At 36.5% G+C, this 19,843-nt stretch overlaps 1 protein-coding gene across 3 annotated transcripts in view; it reads left to right on the forward strand.

Annotated features, from left to right (window-relative positions):
• The window catches only part of TAX1BP1 (Tax1 binding protein 1), an 85,323-nt gene that overhangs the window by 11,888 nt on the left and 53,592 nt on the right, over positions 1-19,843 (forward strand). For all 3 annotated transcript variants that reach the window (XM_021689614.1, XM_021689615.2, XM_044919965.1), the window contains 3 exons: positions 3,796-3,898; positions 9,800-9,987; positions 13,637-13,795. In XM_021689614.1, coding sequence (XP_021545289.1) covers positions 3,796-3,898; positions 9,800-9,987; positions 13,637-13,795 — 450 coding nt within the window. The remainder of the gene's footprint in view (positions 1-3,795; positions 3,899-9,799; positions 9,988-13,636; positions 13,796-19,843) is intronic.

Here is a 19,843-nt window from a genome sequence, read left to right on the forward strand (position 1 = left end):
GCACTGTGCTGATTTCTTTAGAGGGATTATCTTATTTATTACATAAACCTTTGAGATTATCATCTCCATTTTAAAGAGGAGGGAACAGAAATAACTTGTCTGAAGTCATAGCTAGTAAGTGATCTTTTCTGGCAGTTTGACCTTATTTCCTACGCTTTTAATCACTATAATATACTGTGCGTGCAAAAACTGGCATTTACGGAGTGCTTACTGTAGGTCAGGCACTCTGCTGGGTGGTTGCTTTTATGTTGTTCATCTAATTTTTTTTTTTTTTTTTGGAAAAGTTAAAAATTTCTTAAATTTTTATTCCTGGTACCACTACTAAATTTCTGTAATATTCTAAATCTTTTGGTGTCATTTCAGCACTTTTCACAGCATCTTCACCAGGAGTAGATTCCATCTCAAATCTTTCTTTGCTCATCCGTAAGAAGCAACTCCTCATCTGTTTAAGTTTTATCATGAGATTGCAACAATTCAGTCACATCTTCAGGCTCCACTTCTAATTTTAGTTCTCATGCTGTTTCTATCACATTTGCAGTTACTTTCTCTATTGAAGTCTTAAACCCCTGGAAGTCATCCATGAGGGTTGAAATCAACTTCTTCCAAACTTCTGTTGCTGATGATGTTTTGACCTATTCCCGTGAATTGTGAATGTTCTTAATGGCATCTAGAATGGTGAATTCTTTCTAGATGGTTTTCAGCTTACCTTGTCCAGATCCATCAGAGGAATCACTACCTATAGCAGCTACAGCCTTACAAAATGTATTTTTTTTTAAAGATTTTATTTATTTATTAGAGGGCGCCTGGGTGGCTCAGTTGGTTAAGCGACTGCCTTCGGCTCAGGTCATGATCCTGGAGTCCCGGGATCGAGTCCCACATCAGGCTCCCTGCTGAGCAGGAAGCTCAATGTGGGACTTGATCCCAGGACCCTGGAATCTTGACTTGAGTCGAAGGCAGATGCTTAACTGGACCACCCAGGCGCCCAAAATGTATTTCTTAAATAGTAAGACTTGCAAGTCTAAATTACTCTTGATCTGTGGGCTGCGGAATGGATATTGTATTATCAGGCATGAAAACAACCTTAACCTTGTTGTATATCTCCATCAGAGCTCTTGAGTAAACAGCTGCTTTGTGAATGAGCAGTAGGATTTTGAAAGGAATGTTTTCTTTCTGAGCGGTAGGTCTCAACAGTGGGCTTAAAATATTTAGTAAACCATGTTGTAGACAGATGTGCCATCATACAGGCTTTGTTCCATTTACAGAGCACAGGCAGCGTAGATTTAGCATAATTCTTAACGGGCCTCGAATTTTTGAGAGGGTAAATGAGTATTACTGGTTTCAACTTAAAATTACCAGCTGCATTGGCCCTTAGCAAGAGTCAGCTTGTCCTTTGAAGCCAGGCTTTGACTTTTCCCTCTAGCTGTGAAGTCCTAGGTGGCTTCTTCCAACATAAGACTGTTTCATCTACATGGAAAATCTGTTATTTAGTGTAGCCACCTTCATTAATTATCATAGCTAGATCTTCTGGATAATATGATGCAGCAGCTTCTACGTTAGTATTTGCGGCTTCACTTTACACTTCTTTCTTATGGAGATGCTTTCTATAAATCTCATGAGCCAACCTTTGCTAGCTTCAAACTTCTGTAGCTTCCTCACTTCTCTCAGTCTTAATAGGATTGAAGATAAGATAGGGCCTTGTCCTGGATTAGGCTTTGGTTTGAGAGAGTGTTGTGGCTGGTTTGATTTTTCTATTCAGACCACTAAAACTTTCTCCATATCAGCATTAGGGCTGTTTTGCTTCTTATCATTCATGTGTTCACTGGAGTAGCACTTTTATTTTCTTCAAGAACCTTTCTTTTGGGGTGCCTGGGTGGCTCAGTCGTTAAGCATCTGCCTTCAGCTCAGGTTATGATCCCAGGGTCCTGGGCTCGAGCCCCACGTCGGACTCCCAGCTTGGCGGGGAGCCTGTTTCTCCCTCTACCTGCTGCTCTTGTGTTCCTTCTCTTGTGTTCTGCTTGTGTTCCTTCTCTTGCTGTGTCTCTCTCTGTCAAATAAATTAATTTAAAAAAAAAGGCTTAAGAACTTAAAGAACCTTTCCTTTGCTGCCTTAATATGGTTTGGTGCAGGAGACCTAGCTTTCAGCCTGTCTTGGCTTTTGACATGCCTTCCTCACTAAGCTTAATCATTTCTAGCTTTGATTTTAAGAGTGAGAGCTGTCTTTTCCTTTGAGAAGACTTTGAGGCCACTGTAGATTTAATAAATGGTCTAATTCCCTTTTTTAAAAAATTAAGAAAAAAAATTGACAGAGCACAAGCAGGGGGAGTGGCAGAGGGAGAGGGAGAAGCAGGCTCTCCACTGAGCAGGGAGCCTGATGTGGGGCTCGATCCCAGGACTCTGGGATCATGATCTGAGCCGAAGGCAGATGCCTAACCAACTGAGCCACCCAGGTGCCCCTAAATGGCCTGATTTCAATATTGTTGAGTCTCAGGGAATAAGGAGGCCCGAGAAGAGAAAGATGGGGTAATGGCCAGTCAGTGGAGCAGTCAAAACATGTATATTAAGTTCATCATCTTATATGGGTGTGGTCTGTGATACTCCAGAACAATTATAATAGTAACGTCGAAGATCACTGGTTGTAGATCACCATAACAAATACGATAATAATGAAAAAGTTTGAAATATTCAGAGAATTACCAAAATGTGATACAGAGCCATGAGGTAAGCAAATGCTGTTGGGAAAATTGCACTGAAAGACTTGTTTGATTCAGGGGCGCCTGGGTGGCTCAGTTGGTTAAGCGACTGCCTTCGGCTCAGGTCATGATCCTGGAGTCCCTGGATGGAGTCCCGCATCGGGCTCTCTGCTCGGCAGGGAGTCTGCTTCTCCCTCTGGCCCTCCCCCCTCTCATGTGCTCGCTCTCATTCTCTCTCTCAAATAAATAAATAAAATCTTAAAAAAAAAAAAAAAAAGACTTGTTTGATTCAGGATTATCCCAAACCTTCACTTTGTAAAACAGTATCTGTGAAGCACAATAAAATGAGTTTTGTGTGTACCTGTTTTAAACATCTTTAATATTCAGTATTTAACACAGTATAATTCATCTAGAAAATATAGACTGAAATCTGTAATATATACATTTAATAAGTTGAAAATGTTTTAGATATATGTGGGACATAGGTTTTCTATTTGTATATATAAATATCTTGGTAATAAAGGACTTTTTATAAAACTTACCAATTGGCTGCAGGTAAGACTTGGCGTGAGAGATTAGTGAAGTTAACACATTTAAGGTAGAGTGGAAAATCTGGTTATACTGAAATTTGAGACATAAAATAGTAAGTTTTAGAAACTTAACGTTTAATGAAGGGGCACCTGGGTGGCTCAAGCTATTAAGTGAATGCCTCTTGATCTCGGCTTAGGTTTGGGTCATGAGTTCGAGCCCTGCTTTAAAAAAAAAAAAAAAAAGAAAACCCTTAATGTTTAGTGAAATCAAATTTTAACGGAAGCGTAAGTATATTTGATCACGTGCATGCTAAGATTTTTCTTGAGAAATTGGGTATCAGATTGCATTTTAATACATAATAGAAACTCTACTGTTCAATTTATATAGATTTTTATAACATTAGGTTATAGCTTAATAAAAATCATAAAAATTTGACATGCTTGTTAAAATACTCAATGATTTGTAAACATAGTAACACATGTTTTAACTTTAGGATGCAATAAAAAACAATATGCTATAAGACATCACTCTAATATTAAAATACAATCTCTGTATTTTTGTTATTTTCCTTTAGGTTGGATGGAGTACTGCTCGTGATTATTACACATTTTTATGGTCTCCTATGCCTGAACATTACGTAGAAGGATCAACAGTTAATTGTGTATTAGCATTTCAAGGTAAGAACTGAGAACTGCAGAACTTGATGAAATTTGATGTTTTCTTGCCATTAAAAATGTTGTTCTCCATTGTAATGGTCTACTTAGGCATGTCCAACATATCAAAGTGGAAAAATTCGTATCTTTGTTTAGCAAAAGTCATAGAATGTAAATATGTAGTGTAGGATACGTATTTTATGTGGACATTTAAAAGGGTTTTTTTTTTTTTTTTTTTTTTGCTTTTCATTGAAGAGTGAGTTTCTTTCCAGATCTTTACTTTGGATGATTTTTTTTCAGATGAGAAACTATTACTGATATTAGAATAATATAGCAAATTAGAGTGAGAAAAATAATTCTATATGAAAACCACAACGATAGTTAACAGGGTTTATAGAGCAGTTGCTTATAAAATATATGTAAGGGAATAATATGAAATTTATTCTTATCTTAGCTTGGCATTATATACAGAATTAAATACTCTTAATTTAGAAGTCTGTCACAGACTTTGCTTCAGAGTGATCTTTGTATTATAATTGCACTGATTTTTGGATTATATTAAAGCAAATTGTTAGCCTTATTTATGCTATGGATTCTTTTTGGTCTGTTGAAGCTAATGAATGCTGTCTTAGTATGATATTGTAATGCACATAAAATGCAGAGAACTAGGGGTGCCTGGGTGGCTTGGTTGGTTAAGCGTCTGCCTTCGGCTCAGGTCATGGTCTCAGGGTCCTGGGATTAAGTCCCGCATCACGCTCCCTGCTCAGTGGGGAATCTGCTTCTCCCTCTACCCCTCCCCCCTGCTTGTGCTCTAGACTCGCTCTGTCATGGGAGTGTGCTCTCTCTCTCTCAAATAAAGAAATCTTTAAATTAAAAAAAAAAAAACAGAGAACTGCAAAGGAAGCAATAATACTCTATTGAATGGGTCTAACAGTTTGTTCATTTGTCTGTTAAAGGACACCTTAGCTGCTTCCAAGTTTTGTCAGTTGTGAATAAAGCTGCTACAGACATACGTTGACAGGTTTTTATATGGATATAAATTTTCCACTCATTTGGGTAAATACCAATGAGTGCAATTGCTGGATCATGTGGTATGTTTAGTTTTGTAAGACACCACCAAACTGTTTTCCAAAGTGATAATACCATTTGGCATTCCCATCAGCATTGAATGAGAGTTCTTGTTCTTCTGCGTCTTTGCCAGTATTTGGTGTTGGCATAGTTCGTATTTTAGTGGTTTGTTTTTCAAAAAAACTTTATTCTGAGGTTTGTGTATGTTTGGTGTGAAAATCATTTGGCAATGTGACCACGTGGAACTAGCATATAAAAAAATTTTGTTATGTACCATGTCAAGAAACATTCAGAGGATAAAATTTGTACTGTAATACAGGCCAAGATTTAGGTCCTCATAATGTTTTATGGATTAAGAAATGATGTAAATTATGTATCTGGTTTATCTTTTAACTCATAGCCTCTTTTTAGATAATCAAATTCAAATGTGTATATTGGAACTGATTTTGTTTTTAAGATTTTTTTAAGATTTTATTTGAGAGAGTGCATGCACAAGCATGGGGTAGGGCAGAGAGACTCCCTGCTGAGCAGGGAGCCTGACTCAGAATCCCAGGACCCTGAGATTATGACGTGAGCCAAAGTAGGACACTTAACTGATTTAGCCACCTAGGTGCCCCAAGATATTTTTTCTTAAAAATTGTGGGTTTATTTCCAGGCATTTTTGATGTGATTAATTTTCTTAAACTAATTTACTCAGTTTGTTACAGTGACTAATGACTTTACTAGTGATCTACCAAGAAGTTTAAAAGCAGTTTGGAAAAAAAAAAAAGCGCATTTGATTTATTTATACTTTGAGAACATTTTCAATGGGAGCTAAGCATAAAGGCAGTAAGTTTTCCAAGTTTTTGAAAATTCATCATGTTAATTTTTACTTTGAAATTCAGAAATAAAAGCTTCTGCCTGCCTAGAACTCATTTGTTACATAAAGAGGTCAGGATAGAGTCATGAAAAACTTACTCATGGAGTATTAGAGCTAGAAGAGATTTTAAGCATAATCCAAAATCACTTTGCTTATTTTGTGAATGAGTCATGAGAATCTTGAAATGCAAAACTCAGAACAACTAACAAAAATTCGTAAATACAATTCTTTTTCTATATGGACCCTTGTCGTAATTTGATTGCTTTACTATTTTATTTTCAATGTTATTAATCCGATGAGAGATTTTTCTAGATGGCTTTAAATTGCAACTCTGAATAACTAGGTCTTGTATCTCAAATGGATTTGAACTATTTATTAGTGGGTTATTTTTGTGAGATTGATCAGACCTTGAATATCTAGTTTATAGAATTTCGAATGTCATGATACTGGAGCTGATTAGTCAGAGTATATATATTTTTTCTATTTAAACTTTTAAAGTAATTCTAGTGGCCATTTAAGTTACTCAGCCATGGCTTAATAAATTTATTTGTACATATTAGGATGGTGGGGTTTTTAAAAACTTTTAAAAATATATTGCCAAATCTACTCCTAAGTTACCTTTTTTTTTTTCTTTAAGAGCGAGCATGAGGGATGGGGGGTAGGTGGGGGGGAGAGGAGAGAGGGAGAGAGAATCCCAAGCAGGCTCCACACGCATTGTGGAGCCCAATGAGGGGCTTGATCTCTCACGACCCTGAGAATATGACCTGAGCTGAAATGAAGAGTTGGACCCTTAACTGACTGAGCCACCCAGCCATCCCCGTATTACTCTTTTTTAAACTTTGTATTTTAAAATAATTTTGCGGATGTAAAGTTGCAAAAACAGTACACAGAATTTCTGTATACACATTACCCAGCTTCCCTTAATGTTAGCATTTTACATAGTACCTTTATTTAAAAAACTGGAATTTAACATTTTACACATTTTAACATTTAACACTTGTATGAGTGACTATAGTAACCTTATTCAGATTTACTGTTTCTAATAATGTTCTTTTTTCTGTTCCTGGATCCAGTCCAGAATCCCACTTTGCATTTAATTGTGTTATCTTCTTATCTCCTCCAGTTTGTGACAGTTCCTCATTCTGTCCTTGTCTTTCATGACTTTTATCTTTTTGAAGAGTAGTAGTATTATTTTTAAAGATTGTATCTGTTTGGGCGCCTGGGTGGCTCAGTTGGTTAAGCGACTGCCTTCGGCTCAGGTCATGCTCCTAGAGTCCCGGATCGAGTCCCGCATTGGGCTCCCTGCTCAGCAGGGAGTCTGCTTCTCCCTCTGACCCTTCCCCCTCTCATGCTCTCTCTCTGAAATAAATAAATAAAATCTTTAAAAAAAAAAAAAAAAAGATTGTATCTGTTTGACAGAGTGTGAGCGAGGGCACAAGTAAGGGGGAGTGACAGGTAGAGACAGAGAGGGAGAAGCAGGATGTGGGTCTCAATCCCAGGACCCTGAGACTAGGGTGGGAGCCCAAGGCAGACACCCAACCGACTGAGCCACCCACACGCCCCTTTTGAATAGTATTATTGTTTAGTGTGTTTTGGGCGCGGGGAGAGTAGCATGTTCCTCTTTTTGTGCTGGTGTTTTTTCATGATTCGATTGAGGTTATACATTTTTAGGAAGAATGCCATACAAGTGCTGTTGTACTCTTTATAGTGCATTGTATCAGGGATACTTGATGTTCATATCTCATTGCCAGTGATTTTAATCTTGATCATTTGGTGTCTGCTGGGTTTTTCTACTGTAAAGTTAGTATTTTTCCTTTTGTAAATAATGAATCTTACAGGGGAGTTAGAGAGTAAGGAAATACCTTGTTTTTCCTCCCAACTTTCACCCACTAATTTTAGTATCTCTCAGTAGATCTTTCTTAAAACAGTTTTTACTGTGTTTGCCTGATGATTTTCTATTTTCATTGATTGCACATTTATTATTTGGGGTTATTAGGAGTTGTCTCCTTCCCAATGGACTCATGGATATTTATTTTCTGCTATGGAATAAAGTCTGATAGTACCGTTTTTTTGTTGCTCCAATTATTCCAGCTTTCTTTGGCCATTGCGAGCTCCATCAGGCGGGCTCCTGTATTTTTTGACATTCCCTCCACCCTCCTGCCACTTTGAATTCTTTTTTTGAGGACTTCTTTCTTTCAAGCACCACAAGATGTTCGAGGCTTATCTTGTATTTTCTCCTCCCTCCTGTTTCTAAGGAAGAAGGTTAGCTATTTTTTAACAAATGAAATCAAGTGAAGTAGATATAATAATGCTGAAAATTTCAAGTTATGAAAAACAGGTGTATTGATAAGAGGTTTTTGGATAGATAGGAATATTCAAGATAAGGTGAATGTAGTGATCTTTATTTTTTTAATTTTAATTTTTAAAAGATTTTATTTGAGAGAAAGAGTGAAAGAGGGTGCATGAGCAGGGGGAGGGGCAGAGGGAGAAGCAGCCTCCCTACTGAGCAGGGAGCCCAATTTGGGGCTCGATCCCAGGACTTCGGGATCATGACCTGAGGTGAAGGCAGATGCTTAACCCACAGAGCCACCCAGGTGCCCCTGTATTGATCTTTATATATTCATTTCACCACCACTGGATGCTTCCTTTTTACAAGTCATTATGGGGGATGCTAGAATTTTTGTACATATTATTTATCTGCCCTCAGTATTTCTGAGTTCTTGATAGAGCATATAAAGCATGTATATTACCAGTGGTAATTGATAGTATAGGTGGAGTTTTTTTAATGTAAAAAATACTGTGGGAGCTTTGGAGAGAAGGAAAGTTTAATTTTGAGCAAGGATAATTAGCAAAATTTAAAAGAGTGTAAGAGATGCAGAAAGAAGGAACAAATATCAAACACATATTTGTCAGATAGTGGGCTACATGGTATAAGTACATTATAGATAATTAGGAGCTATGAGATAGATGTCTTCATAGCTCTTTTACAGATAAGAAACTGGGGCTCAGGGAGGTTGAGTTACTAATGGCTAGTAGTAGAGCTGGAATTCCAGAATAAAGCTGTGTGGTTCCGGTGCTTATTTTTATTCTGCTGCACTGGTGGACTTCTTCCTCCTTTCTTTTACACAGTTCACATACCACATATTCCTTTTGTTAATATCTTTGTTTCATGTAATGAATGTCAAATTTGAGGGAATATTTCTTTAAATGACCTTCCTACCTGCAGTCCTCCTCGATTTTGTGCTGGGTCTTACCTTGCTCCTCCTCCAGTCTTTTTCTCATTGAAAAGCATGTGTGTTGGGGCACCTAGGCGGCACAGTTGGTTGGGTGTCCAACTCTTGGTTTTGGCTCGGGTTGGTCTCAGGGTCGTGGGATTGAGCCCTGTATTGGGTTCTGCACTCAGCGTGGAGTCTGCTTGAGATTCTCTCTTCCTCTCCCCGTCTCGCTCATGGGCTCACTCCCTCTCTCTTTCTCTCAAATAAATCTTAAAAAAAAAAAAGAAGGAAAGAAAAACATATATGTGACTTTCTCAGATAAGTTGGTTTTGCCCTAGTGAAGATAAACAGAAAGGATATTCAGGGAGGATAAATTTAGAGCTAAGAGAAATTAGAGCATGTTTACAGAAGAAGGGAGAGTCTAGTTTTTTTTGTTGTTTTTGTTTTTTTTTAAAGATTTATTTATTTGACAGAGACACAGTGAGAGAGGGAACACAAGCAGGGGGAGTGGGAGAGGGAGAAGCAGGCTTCCCGCTGAGCAGAGAGCCCCATGCAGGACTCGATCCCAGGACCCCAGGATCATGACCTGAGCCGAAGGCAGATGCTTAACGACTGAGCCACCTAGGCGCCCCAGGGAGAGTCTAGTTTTGATAAGAGGAAAGCCTCTGTGTGCCTAGAACAGGTCGGGAATGAGTGGAGATGGCAAATAATGTTAAATTGGGGGGGGGGGGACCGTTAACTTCATAATAGGAAGTTTAATATTTTTTATTAACTTTCTTTTAGGATATTACCTTCCAAATGATGATGGAGAATTTTATCAGTTCTGTTATGTTACACATAAGGGTGAAATTCGTGGAGCAAGTACACCTTTCCAGTTTCGAGCTTCTTCTCCAGTTGAAGAGTTACTTACTATGGAAGATGAAGGAAATTCTGACATGTTGGTGGTGACCACAAAAGCTGGCCTTCTTGAGGTTGGTACCAACAATGAGCTAATGATTTATAGATAATTTAAGAACAAAGCTCATGTTGGCATTTAAAAAATTCAGAAGAATAACCTGAGAATCAAATGGTTTTTAACTAAAATGGTAAACTGAGAGTGTTGTTTTTGAAATGTTTTAAATTTCTTCCTGTCACAGGTTATTGATTGCACTGTGCAGGGACTGCCCCTAGGGCCTATCAGTATTTTGTGCATAGTAGATGTGCAGTAAATAACTATTGGGTTAGATTTAAAGCTTTCCTAATGTTACCTTACACTAACTTTTCTTCTTTAGTGGTTGCCTAATCCATTGATTATAGAATAGTACAGATTTGGGTTGTGAAGGTGGTGTATAAAGTAATAAACCTAACTGTAATTCGATGTGAACTTCATTTCACTGTACCACAAGCATGCTCTATTCCAAGTGTGGCAGTGAATCAGGGAAGATTCGAGTCTGAGTTTAGGTTGAGCATTTAGAATGATTTCCTTGTTCATTTTATCAAATGAGTATTGTGGGTTAATCATAATTTAAAGAGAAAACGTGAAAAGCTTTATATTTTTTTAATTGACTATTTGGGAGGCATTGCATTGGCTCCAATAGAAATTTACTGTACAGATAGTCTAATAATGCCTTATGTCTTAAATTTTAGTAATTATTGAAGGACAAACTAGAACAATATTCTTATTTCAAGATTTTAGTATCTTTAAACCTAAAAAACTAGAATGTTTCATTTGAATTTCTGTGAGAAACATCTTATTTGGTTCATTCTATATTTTTGGTTAATTTACATTTGTATTTAATCTGGCAGGTCATTGCTTTCTCTTTATAGTCAGATGGTTGTTTTTTATATGTAAATATTAATTTATGCCTTTGATTTTATTTTATTTATCTTCAAAAACAGACGAGAGAAAAAAGATAAGGTCATAGATATAATACTTTTATTAGATAGTCAAACTAAGAAGGTTAGAAGGAACCAATCATTTTTTATTGTGAATTCTTCTATATCTTCCCTTCCCCTTCCAGAAATTCCTTTCTTATCTTAAATAAAGAAATGTAACTTTTATAGGGTGACTAAAACATTTTGTGGTGACAACTGCCTGATGATCAAGGTTTTTAGCCTGGTATTTGAATGCTAGTCAAAGATGGTGGAACAAGCCTAGCTCTTAAAAAGAATGCAGTTAGCATTTATATTGCAGTTTTTTGAATACTTGTTAGACCACCCTGATTTCAGGGCCTCCAAAAACAACAGGCATTTAGGCATCTATATCTTTCTCATATTCCTTTTCTAAGTTAATTGGGACATTACACAATTTATTTCACTTCTTCCTATTCATAAGAGGTACTTTATAAAGAAAATTTAAGTTGCTGTCTCTTATGTGCTAATTGCTAAGATAAAATATTTTTATTCTGACCAATTTTTTGACAAGTCTTTTAAATTTCCACATTCATCAACTGTTGACATTGAAGGGTTATGTCTTTTTTTTTTTTTTCCACTTGATATGTGAACCTTGATTGGATCTTAGAATTTAAAAAATAGATATTTTGGGGGGATAGTGGGAGATAAATAACTATGAACTATCCATTGGATATTACAAAGTTATTGTTAATTTTCTTATTTATGATAGTGGTAGTATTTGAAAGGAGACTGTCCTTTTTAGGAGATGCTTGCTCTGAGTACTTAGGGGTGAAGTGTCTGCAGTTTCAGATGGTTTAGCAAAAAACACAAAAAGCATAAGCAAGTGATAAAGGGATATGAAGTAAACATGGTGAAATACTAATAATTAGTGAATTTAGGTGATGAGTGTTGATTTAAAATTTTAACTTTTGTATGCTTGAAAGATTTCAAATACAAAATTGGAGGCAGGAATTAGACTTCTATACGTTATCTAATTTGAATTCCTTTTTAAAATTCTACTTAAGATTCAGTAAACTCTTGGGGCACCTGGGTGGCTCAGTCGTTAAGCATCTGCCTTCGGCTCAGGTCATGATCCCAGGGTCCTGGGTTCGAGCCCCGCATTGGGCTGTCTGCTTGGTGGGAAGCCTGCTTCTCCCTCTCCCACTCCCCCTGCTTGTGTTCCCTCTCTCGCTGTGTCGCTCTCTGTCAAATAAATAAAATCTTTAAAAAAAAAAAAAAAAAAAGATTCAGTAAACTCTTCAGAAGGTATGTGTCAATTAAATGAATCACAGGGACAAATTGGTTCTTTCATAATGTTTCTATTGTACTATGTCAGGATATATTTTCACTTTTAAGCTGCCAGAAAGTTTAGAGCCAAAAGGTGTTTTTTAAAAAATAAGGTATAAAAGAAGTTTATTTTTGAGGTCATTTTACTCCTAATGTTTTCATTTGGTCTGATGGAAGAGATAGAAGAGTCATAATAAAAATTTGCAGCTCCTGAGCTTTCATAAGACCCATTTTAGAGTTTAGTCACTTTGATTCCATGACCCTGGAGAACTAACTTAGTGTACCAGGAAAACATTTTATTTTAGCTAAATGATGCCTCCTTTGTGAAATTTTCCCTCCGAGTCTTCATTATTCCTCTGTTAAAATCAAAGACTTTTTATTCTAAGAGAAATGTTAACCATTTTATTTACTACTATATTAGGTCCTTTAATGAGTAATTTTTTAGAATCGTGGAGTATAGGTTTTCCTGAATTGTTACTATTAGTGTTCCCATAAAAATCAATTACATTGTTAATTTATTGTTACAGTCTGCATTTTTGTGCTAAAATTTGCAGTTACTTTAAGTTTGTTTTAATTTAGCCAAATAGAGACCATTATAAATAGAGCAACTGTTACTACTTAATACCAAAACTTTTAAGAGTAATGCCATAGATGAAGGCCTTATGTAACATGTAAGGAAGTTCTTTTTTTTTTTTTTTTTTTAAGATTTTATTTATTTGACAGCGAGAGAGGGAACACAAGCAGGGGGAGTGGGAGAGGCAGAAGCAGGCCTCCTGCCGAGCAGGGAGCCCGATGCGGGGCTCCATCCCAGGACCCTGAGATCACGACCCGAGCTGAAGGCAGATGCTTAATGACTGAGCCACCCAGGCACCCCTGTAAGGAAGTTCTTAATAGAGTCAAAGATATCTCATAGCTTTGCATTTAAGAAGAGGCACACATTTTTATCTTGAGTATTATTCAAGAAAAACCCAGAATTAAGTCAACTATGAAACAATATGCCTTAGTTTTGCTACTAATTTGAAAATTGACTAGCAGGCAACTTCATAGTAAAATTTACTGATTTTATACCTTCTTTTATTTTTAAAGATTTTATTTAAGAGAGTGTGAGTGAGCACGTGGACACACAGGTCGGGGGAGGGGCAAGCAGACTCTCCACTGGGTAGGGAACAGAATGCGGGGCTCCATCCCAGTCTTCTGGGATCATGACGCGAATCAAAGGCAGATGCTTAACTGAGCCACCCAGGTGCCCCTGATTTTATATCTTGTTTTAATGTTCTCTTTTGCCCAACCAAAAGAAGGTTTAAATTTATGATTCATGAATTTTTATTTACATGTATGATTCATGACGTAGATTGTATGTAAGAGTTCTTTTTATGAATTTCTTCACTATTTTTTTGAAATGGAAAACTGAATAACATTTTAGGATTCTAGAAAAATCAATTTGAGTTTTTTGTTTTACAGTTGAAAATTGAGAAAACCATGAAAGAAAAAGAAGAACTGTTAAAGTTAATTGCTGTTCTGGAAAAAGAAACAACACAACTTCGAGAACAAATTGGAAGATTAGAAAGAGAACTTAACCATGAGAAAGAAAGATGTGACCAACTGCAGGCAGAGCAAAAGGTTAGTTGTGTTTTATGTAACTGATTGGAATTGATAGTATATTGTCTGAAACCCACTTTTTCTAGAACTGAACCAGTTAAAGCAAGTAAAAACTGTTCTTAAAAAAATGGCATTTAGATACATACTTACAGAAGAATAGGTTAGTTCCTATCAATTTTCTGCTGTAGCTTCTTTTATGTTGCAAATGGTTAAAATACTTTTAGATTATTTGGTACCAGGCTTGATGAGGTAGTTCCTGACAACTGTTTCTATATGCTTTCCATCTAATTATGGAATAATTGATTGATTTGGGGAGAGGGTTTGGAAATATAATTAGGAGTGATAAATAGTGAATAAGGGGAAGATAGAACAAAGTAGTTAAAATTACCTTTCAAAACAATTCAATGAAATAAGGTGTAGTATTAGACAAAATTTTGAAATCCATGATGTGAGAAATGCTGTAAATTATCCTAAAAAAACACATAAAGAAGTATACGTATAAAACAGTATAGTTTCATTAGAAATACAAATGGATTTAATTTAGTAGGTGAAAACAATTAAAAAAAAAAGCAATCACCTAGTCATTGACTTGTTATTTTCCCAAGAAAAGTAATTTGTTAGTTTTGACACAGATTACGATAATACGTTTCATAATCTCACTTATAACTAGTTAGATATTCTTAGGTCTTTTTACAGGATTAACCTATTGTTAATTAACCTATTGTTTTCTGTTGTTTCATTCTTTTGTCCAACAAGGCCTAGAGCAATTACTTGTTACTTGAACCAGCAGTGCAGTGATTTTCACTAATTTTTATACTCCAGCAGGGTGGTTATAAATTGCACACCTGACCAGAGGTAATTTACATAAATAAGGGATTAAATTCTGAAAAGATTTTCTCTTGACTTGTTGTCAGTTAAAGGAGTACTCTTTTGAGTTAGATGGTAAACATAATATCAAGCAATGTGTACAATTGTAAATCTCCTTATAAACATCTATAACATTTGTTTTTATTACCATTAGCTTTTTTAGTTTAAAAGATGCAGTTAGTTCCCCTTTTTCCTCTTGGGGGAATACTTAGAATCCTGCAGTAAGAGTATCGTGCAGTATAAGCAGGTATACCAAATATTAAAATATAGTATATGTGCCTACCTTGATTGTTAGGACATTCAGATGAATGATTTATTCAGTTGTTGAAACTCCTTGGCTCTTTTGTGTAGTTATTACACTGTTCTCTCTATTCTTTACACTTTTATCTCATTTGTACCTGGATTTGGCAGTTTTCCAGAGTGGAATGCCAATCTTCTTTCTTTCACTCTATTACAAGGTGGAGGGGTGGAGGTGAGATAGAAGACAGTACTCATGAAAATGGCCTCATTACAGCATGTACTTAGCCTGTAAGATCAAGAATACCCTGAAATATGGCCTTTGAGGTTTCAACTCGATCACCTGGAAATCCAAGGGAAGAATGGATGATTGGAAGAATAGGAATGGCAGAATTGGTAGGCCTTCAGTTGCGTGAAATTACTCATGTACATGAGGCCATGCCTCTGGTCCAGTCGAGTATTAGCTGAGATTTAAAGTCTTAGGTACTAGTACCTCTGCTGCCCAGGTGACAAGGGTTAAGCACTACGGATAAGACCATTCTGAAGAGAGCTAATTCTGACATATTTAGGTTGAGAAAGTGGTATATTGAGGTCAGGGGATTAGTGAAGCAAAATTTGTAGGAGATGGTGGCTGTTGTACCCAAAAGAGGTCTACAGGAGAAGTTTTTATGGCAACTCATAAATCTTTTTTTTTTTTTTTTTAAGATTTTATTTATTTATTTGACAGAGAGGGAGCACAAGCAGGGGGAGTAGGAGAGGGAGAAGCAGGCTTCCCGCCGAGCGGGGAGCCTGATGTGGGGCTCGATACCAGGACTCTGGGATCATGACCTGAGCCGAAGGCAGATGCCTAACGACTGAGCCACCCAGGTGCCCCAGCAACTCATAAATCTTGATGACAGACACTAATCTTAGGAGGGGACTTCTTCCCTGCTATTTTTGTGTTGGGTTTGTACTCTGGGAAGATGAAGTACATGGAAGTGGTTTTTTAAATGCTATTCTATGCTATGAAAATGGTGATTTAAAAAAGACCTGGGGTGCCTGGGTGACTCAGTTGGTGGAGTGTCAGACTCTTTGATTTCACCTTAGGTCGTGATCTCGGGATGGAGCCTCATGTCGGGCTCCGCACTCAGCATGGAGTCGGCTTCTCCTTCTCTCTTTGCTCTTCCCCCAGCACATGCATGTTCTCTTTCAAGTAAATTAATAAAATCTTTAAAAAACAAAACAAAACAAAGACCTAGATTGGTATTTGTTATACTAAATGTAAGTAAATACTATTTTACTAGTTTTCATAATGACAAACTAGAGAATTGAACTAAAGTATGAAATTCATACCATTTTTCTCAGTTCCTAGAAGTGATACTTATATATGTTTAAAAAAAAAAAAGTCTTAGTTATATGTTGGCAATTGTCTGCTTATTTCTGGGGATAAAATAATGTGCTTGCTAGGAGAAATAGTTCTTTTCATTACTAGTCATGGGTGCTTTTATTTATTTATTTATTTTTTCTTTTTTTCACCTCCCAGATCAGTCTTCATCTGGGCAGCTAGAACAGATCGCTTGTCTTAGTTAGGTGGCTTATAAAATCCATGACATATCTTGGCACTTATTTTAAATCTCTTCCATAGTGTGAATTCTAAAAAAACAGTCTTGATAGAGTAATTTTAAATGTCTTCTCTTTGAGGTACTGGGTATATATACTGCTGAATATCTGAAGAACTATTATGATGTATCATCTATAATTTCACTTAAAAGTTTAGAATGGATAGTTAACTTAGGAATGTTCTGTGGCAACCTTCAGTTTCTTCATGATAGAAGAAATTAATTGCGTTTTCATTATTTTATAAAATAAGATTAGCTTGTTACCCATTCAGTACTTGACATACTAAGTTAAATGTTTATAATAAAGTTTATAAATAAAATCTTTCATCTTTTATAAATACTTTTTATTGTAAAATGCCAATAGAGAGAACATTCTATTTTGAAAATTAAAAGAATTGGATGTGTTAAAGTTATCAAAAACAGATTGGTTTAAGTGTTATGCTTAAGTATATTCTGGGTTGTGTTGTGTAATTGTCTGCTTGAAGGAATTAAGTAGGATTACAAAGTAGATTAAAACAAACCAAATAACATCTAAAAATTGAGAACTATAAATTACATACTGTATTTTGCCTGTATTTTAATGTGATGTGTTTGTTCCATTATTCATGTATACCCTAGATTTAAAAAAGTAAATTTTGTGTTAGGATAATTTTTACCTTCATTTCTAGTTCAATTTTAAGTGTTTTTTTCTCTACTATAAAAGGCTGATTAATAAAAATAACCCATGTAATACTTAATGTAAGCCAGGTGCTGTTCTGAGTGTTTACATATGTTAACTCATTTACTTCTATAAAGTAGGCATTGTCAAATACACATTTTACAAGGGTAGCACAGAGAGGTTACTTAACCAGCCTGTGGTCGAACAGTTTGTAAAGTGGTAGAGGTAGGCAGTCTGGCTCCTTCAGTGCTCTTTTTTTTTTTAAAGATTTTATTTATTTATTTGAGACAGAGAGAATGAGAGACCGAGAGCATGAGAGGGAAGGGGGTCAGAGGGAGAAGCAGACTCCCTGCCAAGCAGGGAGCCCGATGCAGGACTCGATCCCGGGACTCCAGGATCATGACCTGAGCCGAAGGCAGTCGCTTAACCAACTGAGCCACCCAGGTGCCCTCCTTCAGTGCTCTTAATGACACTCTACTTCTGCCTGTAGGGACTAAAGATATGAACTTATCTTTTTTAAAAATAGCTTTATTGAGATCTAATTTATAATTTACATATCATAATGTCCAACACTTCACAATATACAATTTAGTGGTTCTTATTAATATTTACAGAATTGTGCATCCATTACCATAACCTACTTTTAGAACATAGTCATCACTCCAGAAGAAACCTGTACCTGTTAGTGGTCATTCTCCATTTCCTTCCCCCTCAATCTCAGGCAAAACCACTAAGCTAAATTTCCGTCTCTATGGATTTGTATATTTTGGGCATTGCATACAAATGGAATCATGTATGGCCTTTGTGACCTGCTTCTTTCACTTAGCATGATGTTTCCAGGGCTCATCCATGGTGTAATATGCATCAGTACTTTATTCATTTTATTGTCAAATGATATTCCAGTATATTGGTTAGTCTTTTTTTTTTTTAACCCTAACTTTACATTTTTCAGACGTAAGATTAGCAGTTTGTAGGTATATTCATTGTGTTCTTATTTCCATTTTGGAGTGCTAGATATGTATTTGAAAATTAGAAGATTAAAAACTGAGGCTCAGGGAACCAGTGATACTGAGTCTTGTTTTTCAAATAGGACTAAAATGAACTGTCACTTTGTTAAGTTTTATAGTTTAGTGTATAAGTTTTTTGAGCCTAAACTATGAATTGAGTTTTTTACATAAAATAAATTGTATTCATAGGTGCCTGGGTGGCTCAGTCTGTTAAGTGTCTGCCTTTGGCTCAGGTCATGATCCCAGGGTCCTGGGATCCAGCCCTGCATCAGACTTCCTGCTCAGCGGGGAGCCTGCTTCTCCCTCTGCCTGCTGCTCTCCCTCTCTCTCTCTGTCAAATAAATAAAATCTTAAAAAAAAGAATAAATTGTATTTTTTTATTAAAGATTTTATTTATTTATTTGAGAGAGAGAATGAGATAGAGCATGAGAGGGGGGAGGGTCAAAGGGAGAAGCAGACTCCCTGCTGAGCAGGGAGCCCGATGCGGGACTCGATTCCGGGACTCCAGGATCATGACCTGAGCCTAAGGCAGTCGCTTAACCAACTGAGCCACCCAGGCGCCCGAATAAATTGTATTCTTAACTTGAATGTTAATATAAGATGTACTTCAAGGTATTTTTTTTTTAAGATTTTATTTGAGAGTGAGTGAGAGGGAACAGGAGCGGGGGTGGAGGGGAGGGGCAGAGGGAGAGGGAGAAGCAGAGTCCCTGCTGAGCAGGGAGCCCAACATAGGGCTCCATCCCAGGACTCTGGGATCATGACTTGAGCTGAAGGCAGATGCTTAACTGACTGAGCCACCCAGGCACCCTCAAGGTATTTTTAAACTAAATTATCTTTGAGAATACTAAAACAGTATTGCTTAAACAATATAAGGAGCATGTTATAAACTAGGTAGGGTACCTTGAGATACTACCAGCCATTTGGGAGTTATCACAGGTATAGGAGAGAACAGCATGAAAGATCTCTCATTATGGTGGCTCTGGCTAGTGCACATCTCTTCTGCTGTCTTTTATTTTTGGCTTTCTCTTCTGTAAAGTTGCATTTATCACTGTATTGGATATCCAATTTTGGACAGAGGTAGTTTAAGACATTTAGACTGCTTAATATATGGAATTGCCTCAGGGCTTGTGTGTGTGTGTGTGTGTGTGTATCTCTAATATATGGAGTTGCCAAAAACCAGTTTTGAAGCTATGAATGATATCATTGAATTTCTAACTCTTTCATTGTGGAAAAAAGATACAAAGACCTAATTTTTAAAAATATTTTAATATTTATTTTTTAAAGTGGGATTGGGGAGCCATAGAGGGAGAGAGAATCTTAAGGAGGCTCCACGCCCAGCATGGGGCCTAATGAAGGGCTCAATCTCACAACCCTGAGATCATGACCTGAGCTGAAATCGAGTCAGATGCTTAAGTGTCTGAGCCACCCAGGCACCCCGTAGAGACTTATTTTAATATTGTAGGAGTGATTGTTATAACTTAGGTGTATATATCAATAAATTTCTTTTAAGGCCAATTTTCATTTTATACCTGATTTGCTAAGTAATAGTTTCAGGAAATTCATAATACTTTCTTTTTAAAATATATTTAAAGTATATAGTTTAAACTAGCTCATAATCTTTGTATGGAACAGAATAAAGAAACCAGAAATAAACCCATGCATACATGGTCAACTAATTCATGACAAAAGAGCCAAGAACATA

This window comes from Neomonachus schauinslandi, chromosome 12 (genome assembly GCF_002201575.2).
Source record: "Neomonachus schauinslandi chromosome 12, ASM220157v2, whole genome shotgun sequence".
Taxonomy (NCBI): Eukaryota; Metazoa; Chordata; class Mammalia; order Carnivora; family Phocidae; genus Neomonachus; species Neomonachus schauinslandi.